The 11,571-nt window shown below is 47.2% G+C and overlaps 1 protein-coding gene across 1 annotated transcript; it reads right to left on the bottom strand.

Annotated features, from left to right (window-relative positions):
• Nucleotides 1–649: 649 nt before the first annotated feature.
• On the bottom strand, nucleotides 650–5,300 carry MASP2 (MBL associated serine protease 2; the record flags this gene model as incomplete). Its single annotated transcript, XM_082069865.1, has 5 exons — nucleotides 5,239–5,300; nucleotides 2,335–2,554; nucleotides 1,606–1,783; nucleotides 1,259–1,390; nucleotides 650–654 (listed from the first exon to the last, which is right to left on the bottom strand). Exons 2-5 carry the CDS (start codon nucleotides 2,491–2,493, stop codon nucleotides 650–652), a joined length of 474 nt encoding a protein of 157 aa, XP_081925991.1. The 5' UTR covers nucleotides 2,494–2,554; nucleotides 5,239–5,300.
• Between the last annotated feature and the right edge of the window lie 6,271 nt (nucleotides 5,301–11,571).

Raw genomic sequence — 11,571 nt, 5'->3', positions numbered from 1 at the left:
TAAGGAAATGCTCATTAACTAATGCTCCTTTATCCCTCGAGCTTTTTAAACAAGGCCTTGTTTTATCTTCAGCAGTTCACCTAGAGCTGCTCAGCTCTGACTCATTAACCTCTTGCAATAATCAAGTTGCTCACCAGAACACACTCCAGCCATAAGGCTAGGTTCCCAATGAGAAATATTCACACTTACCAGAGTGAATGGGATCTGAATATAAATAGTTACAATCTACAAGTCTGAGTGCAGACAAGAGCATATCTAAAAGGAACTTTAGGGAACAAATGTGTGGTTCTGGTCTCGTTGAAGTTTAAGAACTATGGAAGATCAAGCAACAGGAGCTGGACAAGAAATTCAAGAGTCTTCAGGCAGCTTCTCTCTTCCCAGCTCCTGCCTTATCTACCTTTTTTCCCTAATGACACATGGGAAATACAAGAAAAAGAAAGCTGCCATCAGCTTTCAACAAGGAACAGCCTCTTTATTGTGTGCGGGGGGAAGGTCTGAAAGGGGATGAACCAAGACACCCAAGTCACTGAGCACGAGAAGGCTGCAGGCCCTGGGTGGAACGCAACCGCAGCTCGGGAGGGAGCGCAAACCAGCTCTTCCCAGCACAACTGTCTCCATCTCTGCCTAAGCGAGGAGAAGCTTAATTATCTCATGCTGGAAAATAAAGGAGAAAACAGAGTCTGTTAATATCAGCCTGCTCAGACAGAAGCCCAAAATCAAAGGGGCAGCTTTTGCCCTCCTCTCGTGAAGGCAATCCACAGAGACCTTTGCTCCGCAGCCCAGTAACTGGAGCAGCTTCAGCGCTTGCAGCTAAAGGCCTCTGAAGTGTGAACAGGATCCATCACATCAGCTGCACCACAGGAATTCCCAATGCGCACATCTCCACCCACCAGGGGTTAGCCCAGCCCTTCAATAGTGCTGACAAGCTCCCTCTGTCCCTCTGCTCGCATTATGTTCAAGGAGGCGGCATAGGTGTGCACACATGAACGGACAATGCAAAGCCCCTAGTCCACTAATTCACAGCTATTCATTTTGCACCTTCACATTAAGCCCGGGCGCACGCTTTATAGCATAAGAAAATCCATACACTTGTGCTAAAAGCTGTCACTTCAGGAAGGGGAGGATGAATGAATAGGTCTGTTCCAATAAACTGGAGATATGAGGAGTTTGAATCCTGAATCAGACCCAGGCAGCCATGGCCAGAGAGAGTTTGTAACAGGGAAGCAGGGAAGTGTCTCCTGATCTAGCAAGAGCTCACCTGTGCACGTCCTCTTGTTTTCGTGCAGTGTGTAGCCAACCCGACAGCTGCAATAGTAGCCCCCCACGTAGTTGTGACAGTGATGATTGCAGAGGGGTTCACCATCAAACCGCTGTTTGCACTCATCGATATCTAATGGGTGAAGCACAGAATTAGGAAACCAACACCCTCTGATGACACTTTCTTCTTGGTCTGAGCCACTCTGTGTTCTGTGAGGTTGGGTTGTTTGCTGTGCCCTTCTGTATCTGCCTCTGTACGATGTGACTCACCGCCCAGTAGAGCACAGGGAAGCACTGACCCCACCACGGCTGTGTCTCCTTCACCTACAAGAGGGGCTGGTCTCTCACCTTCAGCAGCATAAAAGGCCTCAAAGCCTGTGAATGGTTTCTCATTGGAGTAGTCAGACCGAAACACCACCGTGAGATTGTTGTCGATGGAGATGTAGGTCTTGTTGCCCGGAGCCTCCTCAGTGTCTGTACTGTCCTTCCCACACAGCGTAGCCAAGGTCCTCCCACCAGAGCTCAGCTGCAAAATGGACAGACACATCTACCAGATGAGCACAGAGCTTTGCTCTTCCCAACCTGCTGCCACAGCCTGGCAAATGTGTTGAATGGTGTGAGAAAGCAAGCTTGAACGCTCTCAAAACACTCTTTGAGAGGTCAGTCTAGATCCAGGGACAGATAAGAGATGATTTCCCCTATTCTCTGTGATTGACGCCCATAATATTGTCTCCCTTTTTCCTTTCAGAGGCCCACAGAAAGCTGTGATGCCAGCCTGGGTTATCAGCACTATGCTTTGTTTATAATGCTCTTGTTAACTTTGCACTCTCAGAGACAGTAAGACCTTGGCAAAGCCAGACACAACTGGGGTAAAAAGGTTTCATACACTGACAGATTCAAATGCATAGTAAAAGGTGTCTCTAAATTAGTGACTCGCTTGCTCTATGATGCACTTATTACAGTTCCAGCTCTATAAAGTGCTTACAACAGCTATGTTGGTCCTGCGCATGTCCAGGATCACATATACGCAGTTTTTAACAACTCAGCCTGCTACACATGGCCCTGCCCTACACATACCTTCACATAATCGTATTCACACAGGTAGGACAGCTCCACGTTGAAATGGGTGAAGTAGATGCGGACAGAATATCCCTCAGGGACAGTAATATTCCAGATCCTCTCCTTGTTATTTGGGTAGACATTTGGGAAGCTGGGGGATGTGATCCTTCCATACATTTTCTGCAGCACAAGGCTGCTGCTTAGCCCACTGTAGAGCGTAGCAAGCAAGACAAACAGCCTGTGTCAAAGGAACACAGATTATTGCAGAGAGAGTGAGCGTCAGCTCAGATCATTCCCCAAAAGCCATACATCCAAGTTGCCAATCCTGGTACCAAACCAGAGGTATCTCAGTGTTAGATGAAATCATCATGCCCAATGCCTTTCTCACTTGGCAATGGAAGAGATCTGGAGGTACCAGTGGAACTGTGCTGTAGTAACAGCTAAACGAGATGAGAGTCACGCTCTGGCCTTCTAAGGCCTGCACGAAGCCAAGCGGCCAGAGGAGCTGCCGCGACCGCACTCACCTCATCGCGCTGCTCTCCTGCCTGAGCCTGCTCCGCTCTGAGCCCGGGGAAGGAACCTCTTCTGGCGTGTTTGCATTTGGGGGTGGATGTATTTATTGTGTGTGCTCTGCTGTGTTTGTCTGGATGTTGAACTCTGACATTTATCTCCCTTCCACCCCCTTCAGCCTGCTGAGTTCTGGGAACAGTAATCACCAAAAACCAGGCTTGTGTTCAGCACACGAGGCCTCCATCCGCGCAGGGAGAGGCAGACAGGGATGGCGTGGACGGATCAGGAGCGCTGCAGGCTCTTGGAGGGAGCGGTAGTAGCGCAGCTCTGCGGGAAGGCAGGCGGTGGGAGGATGTACAGAGCGGCTCCAACAGCGTCTGCATGGGGGAGTGCGCGGAGCTGGGCAACGCGCCTTCCCTCTAACCAACTCATCCGCAACGACTATTAGTGCAAACAGCACGTTGCTGGAAGTGCAGTTTCTTTCATTGTCAGAGCGGGAAGGTGTTGAAAACAAAATAATGGGGCTGTGAGAAACTTATCAGCCCTAAGAGCAGAACTGACTCTCCGTGCCTCTGCTACTCAACTGAGCAGGAAGCCCAGCGTGTGCCACAGGAAATCCAATACACCCACCGAACATGTAGTTTTTCAGTCTCCAGGATTACAATTTATTAAGTCCTGAAGCTGCTGATTGCCACCTAGCACTGAAATGAGAAAGCTGACTTAATAAACTGTAATCCTGGAAACTGAGAAACTGCATGTTTGGTGCCCATATTGGTTTTCCTCTGGCAAGGTCTGTGCAGAGACAAGACTGCTGTGTCCTCAGGCCAGCATCACTAAAATCCAGAGGTCTGATCTCCACTTTCCCTGCAAAACCAGACAGCAGCAGAAACCAAGATTAAAAGATGGGAAGGCTGGAAACCAGCTGTGCAGCCAGGGCCTTCATCAAAGTCGTGTGAGATCCACGCTAAGTCCCGGAGTAGATCTTCAGTTCAGATTTCCATCTGACTCCAAGTTTCAAAACTAGGAAAATGTTACCTGAGGTAAATTCTGCCAAAACTGTGTTCCTACTGAAAGAGGTTCAGCTGTGACAAACTCAGATCCTGTAAAAATGAAGTCAACACAGCCTCACATCCACTTAATCAAAAAAGTCCCAGACAGCTTTGTTCTCAAATGGACCATGCAAAACCACACACTGCCTCAGAAACCAGTCTTGTGCTGGGGGAGAAAAACATCTCTGGGCCTTTGAAAGGCAGCTCTTGCGTTCTGACAGCAGTTCCGTGAAAAGCACCGCAATGACTGATTGCAGTCAGCACCAGATGTTTCAGGTGTAATAAGGACAGTGAGCGTGCCCCTAGATCCAAAACACAGGTAAAGTGCCAAAGCAAGTGGCTGGTTAACAAATGGAGGAAAAGCACGCACAGGCCTTCCTGGCTTCCAAGATGAGACAGTGCAGACATCTACCATGGCAGTGACTGTCCCTGCGTCACAGACCAGGAGAGCAAATGAACCAAGAGCTGTCTGCTGTGATCCCCAAAGACACTGCTCCCCACTGCCCCTCGTTCTCAAACGCCAGCTGCCTCTGCAGAGCCCTAAGAGATTTCTTGGATGCTTGCTGTTCCGTGGCTAAATCCAATCCCTCTGCACTGAGAGGTTCAGGGGACTGGGGGGAGGATGCAGCAGAGGAAAAGCCATTCTGATTCCTCATTGCAAATCAAATAGCGTGACTGACATCAAAAGACAAGCACGCAGACAGAGCAAGCAGAGCATAGAGTGGGGCAGGGGGAAGAGCCTGGCTGCTGTGAAACAGGAAAAAAAATCATCTTGCCAGGGTGAAAATTGCTGGCAGAGAAAGCTCATGTAATGGGACAAGATACTTTCCCTCTTCAGCTAGGGCACGCTTTTCTCCTTCCCACGCTGTCTACTGCTACCTGACTGTTTTATACTCTTTTTGCAGAGATGGACTCCAGCTGCTACAGAGCGCTAAGGCACATTTCTCCAGCAGCAAAAAAACCACTGGAACTGTTCTTTCTACTCTGCACTGACTGACTTCCAAAGGACAGTCAGTCAATGCAATTCTACAGTGTCGTCCTCACCTGAAAGCACTCGGATCTGGGCTCGAATTGTCTAAGAAGATGTACAAAAGCTCTAGGGTAAAGATACTGGTCAACAGCTTTGCTCGTCTGGCATGAACAGAGCTCATAAAAACAAGGATAGTCGTCATCTGTGTAGGGCTGGTTCCTGGCTGTGACACACGACCTCTCCAGGAGCACCACAAAGCTCAGAGAGCAAAGCACGTATCTCTGAACACGTGCATCTGTGTGTGTTTGCATGCGAACATGCACGTTAGAGACCACGCAAGGCAATTTATACCTCATGTATGTGTACACAATCTAAACGATAACGTGCAAATACCTGTTTAACTTCTGTTCAGCTACAAAGCTGCAGAATCCAACAGGATGTAATCTTCACGTATGCCAGCCCATTTCAACCACTGCACGGATGTATGTGCATGTATTTATGCACATGACTATACAAATTCCAGGGCAAAGCCCTGCACTGTGCACACTCATCCCCTTGGGGAAAGAATATGACGGCACACAACTAAAAGATGCTGGTCACATTACGCTGCCTTCTCCTGGAACTCTGAACTCTGCCATGGAGAAGAAAGCGTAAGAATTGCGTAAGTCAGACTCCCTTTTCCCCTCGCCTCTCTTCCCAGACTCATTAGCCTGGCTCTCAAAAACTGAACTAGCTCACAAAGCTACTGTCTCGCTCCCGCCCACATCCTTGGTAGCTGCAGCATGTCTGCTGGGCTGGCTCCAACTCTGTGACTTCACTGGAGCAGCTGGGAAGAGAGTTTGGTTACAGTTCAGATACAGCTAGAGCCAAAGCTATGAAATACGGCACTGTCTTCTCTCCAAGCAATGATGCTGTGCACGTTCCAGGCACAGCTAGCACATTTTCTTTGGGTAAGCCTGTCTCCAAACAGCCAAGAGGAATGAAGGGGGTAGGTGAGTAACACACGTCTAACATGGATCTCTGCTCCAACGTGAAGTCTCAAAGCAGGAAAGGGCAACAACAAAGAAAAGCAAGAAAAATATGACAAGTCTCTGTAGTAAAGGACACAAAAACCAACCAAGGATGAGCCCATCAGAGTGAGGCTGATCAAAAGCCTCCCCTGAACCTACCACAGCCTCATTCAGCAAGCAGCTTGGCCTAGCAAAGTAATTAGGAGACTTTTCAGCTCTCAGAACAGCACCCAGGAATGACAATCTCATTTAGAGAGAGTAGCTTAGGGTTACACACCTGCCATGGTGACTGGAAGTGACTGTACAGTCACTCGCCAGCTTCGGAAAGGCCATCAGCATGTGCCATTCCCTCCAGCAAACCCATGCGCTTGAGCCGGAGCTCCTCTCCAAAATCACTCTCTGCCAAGGGAGAACTGAAAAGCAACCCTGGCAGAAGAGCCATACCCATCTCCTTTCCATATAAACCCCCACTGTTTCATCCTTTCTTAAACAAAGCTTAAACCCTTTCCTATCTGCAAAACCAGACTTTGAAGAATAAAGCAACCACAATCACCATTAAGTTTGGGATGAAGCTCTTGTTTTTCAAAGAAGGGGAATCCAGACTTCATCTTTCGCATCGAAACCATGGCAGACAAGTTGCTCTCAGCTGAGAGCACCAGGTCTGACTTTGGAAGTCAGAGCTTGGCTGCTTCTCTCTATTTCCATCTCCTTTCATTCATTACTTCATCTTTCATGACTGCTCTTCCTCTACATGCAATAATTAACACTGTGAGGAACTGAATTCACCTCCCACACGTATAACTTGCTGAAACTGGAGGAGACAGCAACTTCCTGAGGTTCCCTGCCCTATCAGGAGGAGGTAGGAATGTGCTCAAGAATAGGTGTCAACAGCATGAGGACTGGCAAATTCATTAAACGCACTTGCAACACGCTCCTTGTCCATACAGGCATCCAAACGCATTTTCTACTCACCCCTGTTCAGCTCAAAGACATTTTTCGACATTTCTCCTCCTCCGCAATTGTCCATAACCTTGTTTTTTTTCTAACAAAGAGGTTATTACTCCACTAATCTAAATAAAAAGTAAAGCCACCCAAAGCACTCCCAAAATAAGAGCTCCTGCTCAGACATTGAAGAGTTAGCATGATACATTGAAATGGACAAACCTTCCCTCTGGCTAAATCCCTCTCTGAATACACACAACCTCATTGCTGCCTTGGAGAAAATAGATTGAAGGCCATGTCAGAGCCAACAGTCGCATCAATCAGAACCCGTATATTAAAATGCCTGTAGCACTCTGGGGAAAAAGAAAACAAAACAAAAACCAAAACAAGCCTACCAAGCGACCAGCTGTGCTAAATGTTTGCTTACCACCTCACTGGATTAATGTGCCTTTCCCAACTATTTCTAATCGACGCCCCTTCAAAGAAGTCTCGGATCCCTGATTGTTCTCCTCTCTTTGGAGGAGAAATTCAGGATAAACGAGGTACCCTCTAGATGTATTGCCTTTTACAAAGACTGGCCTTATCTATCTTATTTTTAAGGCAGGAATGTCAAATCTGTTTCTGCCCAAACAAACTGTAAGTGTTCTAACTGAACAGTAAATTTCAGCCTAAATCTAAGCTCTTTATTTGCCAGAATTCCACCCTAAAGCTCTTGTTTCTTGCACCAGGGAAACAAATAAACACACACACACAAACAAGCCCACCAAAATGCAGGGCAAGACTTCTGTGCTGCATAGACATTTTACTCCTCAGCTTCTTTGCTCCTCTCACAGAAATCTTCACAGAGCGATAACCTGCAAAACATCCTTTGCTCCTGTGTGCTTTTGTTTTGGGTAATGTCAAACACTTGGGTTTGGGGTGAGATTGCTATTGTTCCATAGAGAAATTTAACTTTTAAATGAGTGGGACACCTACCTGAGTCTCCTGCTCCTTGTTTTTCAACAGTTAGTGAAATGCATAACACTGAAGTTTCTGCAGGAGTCATGACTAAAGCTTGAACAATAGAGGGCATCTGCAAAAAGAAAATAACAGCGTTTAAATAGTTTTCAACAAAATACAATTAAACTGAAGGGCTAACAAGGAAGAGTGAGCTCATTCCAACACAGCACTATATTCTATGTCAGGAAAATCTGCATTTCAGGGATAGGTAGAGATATTACCTGGCTGTGCAAAAACAAATGCTTAGGTGTTGGTAGTCAAACACTCCTTGGATTAAGAGGTTACCACACTGCTGAGCAGAAGTGATTACATATGTGACTTTCTCACACCTGCTGGCCATATTGCCACCTGTTGTTACCTACTAACAGCAGGTCCACCACTTGTTGAGTCTCCAAGCTGCATGCAAAAAAAAAGCCCACTAGCAATTGTTGACACACCCTGGAGGCATTAGATTAGCCCTGCTGGCAAGCAAAGGGACATCTGGCACATGCTATAGCCCTCTAATTTAAAATTAGCCATAGAGTCTACGAAAGTATATCCTAAATTGCCCTGACCATAATATCCACCAGTGACTTCTGCTGGCCACCAAACAACTGCAAGAGCTCAGCTCTACTGGAAATGCAAACAAAATAATTTGGCTACAAGCAGAATTAATTTGGTACAAGGATACTGGATCTAACCTGGATTCCAACCTGAATGCCAAGGCACTTACAGCACAGAGTCCTTAAGGGTTTTAGCCAAGCTCTGAGCCTCTTTTGTTAACAATTAAAACTAAAAGAAGAAACTCTTTGGGTACGCTTCTGTGGAGCAGGCAAAGGGAAGCAGTCTTGCCATAAGCACGTGTTTATCTGAAGTGGCAAGAGTAATACAGAGCCACAAGCAGCCGGCAAATTAAAAGATCATTGCATTTAATTTAAATGTTTGGCTGGGATCTCCTGAAGCCCGGGAGGGAGAATCTCTGAGGAAAGGAAGGTATTTTGTTTGATGTATGTTATCAAGGAGGAAACTGAGCCAGGGCGCTAGCACAGCTGGAAGAATTATTCTTGCTGAAGTCAGATCACTCTAACTCGCCTGTTAGCCTCTGCTTAGCAGCACTGTAATGACCCAAAATTGCAGCTGACAGATTGGTGCTGAGAGTTTGTCTCATTGAGGCTACCGCATGTGGATGGGCCATTACTCTTTCAATTTTGCTCTCTGATGCCTGTTAACATACATTAGGCTTTTCCATATGGTGCTTTTTAGCCTGGTGTCCAGGGCAGCTGCCTGGGCCTCTGTCCCCACCCACACGTTCAGGGCCTGTCTAATGAAAATGGATGATGGCCCCAGCTTAGTAATGGGACGCAGATGGACCAAATGCTTTGAAACATATTTTCATTTAAGAAAGTCTCCAAAGACTGTGAGGTTTTTATTCTTGTATCACTGTAATACTCCCCTCTAACACACTGCAATCTTTAGACAGGTGAGGAATTCAAAGTCGTGAACTTTCAGTTTAACTGGATCTGGGAGTCTACAGGCCAATGTTCTATCCTAGTCCTGCTGCTCTGCTGGCGGCTTTGACAGTCTTTTGCATGTCCTCTCACTTTCCTCCTATCTCACCTCTTCTACTCACACTGAAAGACCTTCAGCATAAGCATCAGCTTTTTTGGGGGCAGACCTTCTGTTAAAAGAAGGCCTGACAGGCTGTTTGATCAGTCCCAGTTGAGGGACTGTACTGCCTCCCGCAATACAGGTAGTAATGACGAAGTAAACAATGTTTTACTATGGTGAAAGTCTTGTGCAGACATACCAAAAGGAGCTTCACAGCCACAAATGAGAACACAAGCAATGGCATGGCAATCAAGGGTCATCTCCCAGCAGGATTCCTTGTTCGTTAAGCTATCCTTCTTGTTCATATTTGTATTCAAAGAACAAACGGCACAAGCAAAGTCCAAATGCCAGAGAAGAGTCAAACACTTCCACGTAATTTGTGGGAAAACAAAACTCATCTTTTAGATGACACCAGCGCGGTACCACACGCCCACCAACAAATGTGCAGAGTTAAGGTACGCAGCAGGCAAACATCTGCTACAGGATGGGAGCCATCAGTATCTTGGGCCAAGCGTCCTGTGCCAGAAGTTGCAACCCTATAGCCCTGAAGTGTTTTGCGAACAGCATTTCACACACCTCTTACACTGACTTGCTCTTGGTGGCCAGCCTGGGGCATCTCATACTCCATTCCACACAGACCAGACAGGACTCGGCTGCAGCCTGCACAGCAACAGCCATCTGGGAAGCACCAGAGAATGAAGTCGCCCTGGTGACCGCCCTGGTGACCCACTTGTCCTGTGGGACACTCTCTGGGAGATGGAGTTCCCTCGTGTTCTGCATCTCTACTCTGCACGGGGAAGTTCTTAAGGGCTCACGAGGCTGTCTCCAACTTTCCAAAGTGCTCCTTCCTTGTTATTTATGGTTTCCTCGTGCTAAGTCTTTTCAAATAATTTGGAAATAATCTCCTTAATGCTACAGCAGTGTTTGCCCATGACATCTCATTTACAAGGCAGTCAATCTTCCCAGAAAAGTGAAGCCTAGTTAAATGTTTCTGAGGGACAGGGCAAGTGTCTGTAAGTGCACATGTGAAAATGGGATGGGACTCACGAAAGCAATTCTCCTCAAACCTCCCAGCCTTCATTACAATTCTTCTTTTAAGTGCCAGCTCTGATTTATGGCCTGCCATTCAGAGGCTACGCTGGCCTGCAGCCAGAGCTGACCAGCTGTCAGAGCAGGGCTGACACAAACAGGAAACATATTAACCTGTCTGGTCGCCTGCCTTGATCCCGCAACTGATACAGGAGCTGACGAAGATGGGCTGTTCTTGGCACATCACTTCCACCCGGAGCATTGCCTGGGGCTGTGACTGTTCAAAGGTGGAGACACCCAGAATGGGCGTGGAGATTCCCCAGATGCAGTGATTCACACACAGACCGATCTTGTGCCCCAAGAAAGAGAATTCGGGGACTGCAGTCCCCACCCTCCTGCTGCCTTCCTGCAGGATCCTTGCGACATTGGCTGGGACTTCAGTTTGTCTCCTGTTAAAAAGGAACGATCATTCTTGTGTGATGCACGAGAATGTTGGCAGAGGCGGATCACTTCATGAAGGCTTCATGGAAACTCCTAGTTAAATAAAAATGGAAGCGACTACTTATCTGAGAAGAAGAATATGCACATACACACATGCACAGCCACTTTCTCCTCGCAGCAATGACACTCAGTAATTTCATATTTTATAGCAAGCCACAGTAACAACATGACTGACAAAATGCAGACCTGCCTGTGACTAACTGGTTAAAGGGAGGGAGAACATTCCCATACCTCACTCTACTGGGTTTCCGTACCCTCTCACACAGCTTCTGAGTCACGCACTATTTAGACAGCTCTGCAGTATGAAGACATTCCCATTTTTGTTCTGGAATGGAGCAAAAGGACACCAGTGGCATTTCTTCTCAGTTACTCTGCTCCTGGCCCACTCTGTACCATCGCATGACAAGCTGCCTTCCAGCACTGAACGGGGTTCAGTTATCCTTTTCGGAAGAGCAATCACAAGGCACTTTCCAGCCTGCTGGCTCCCAGCAGTGGGTAAATTCATCAGTTCGCGGATGAGGATGAGCATTGTTTGCAAGCCAGTACTTCAGAGCACTAAGACTGCTGCTTGCTCCCCATGGTTCTGGGCTCCTGAAGTACAAATCCACGGCTTTTGAGGCAGCTGCAGCTCCCTCTCTGTACACCTGCACCCAGGCTT

Source organism: Streptopelia decaocto (genome assembly GCF_964273445.1).
Source record: "Streptopelia decaocto genome assembly, chromosome: 20".
Classification (NCBI taxonomy): domain Eukaryota; kingdom Metazoa; phylum Chordata; class Aves; order Columbiformes; family Columbidae; genus Streptopelia; species Streptopelia decaocto.
This window is presented reverse-complemented; position numbering and strand designations above follow the sequence as displayed.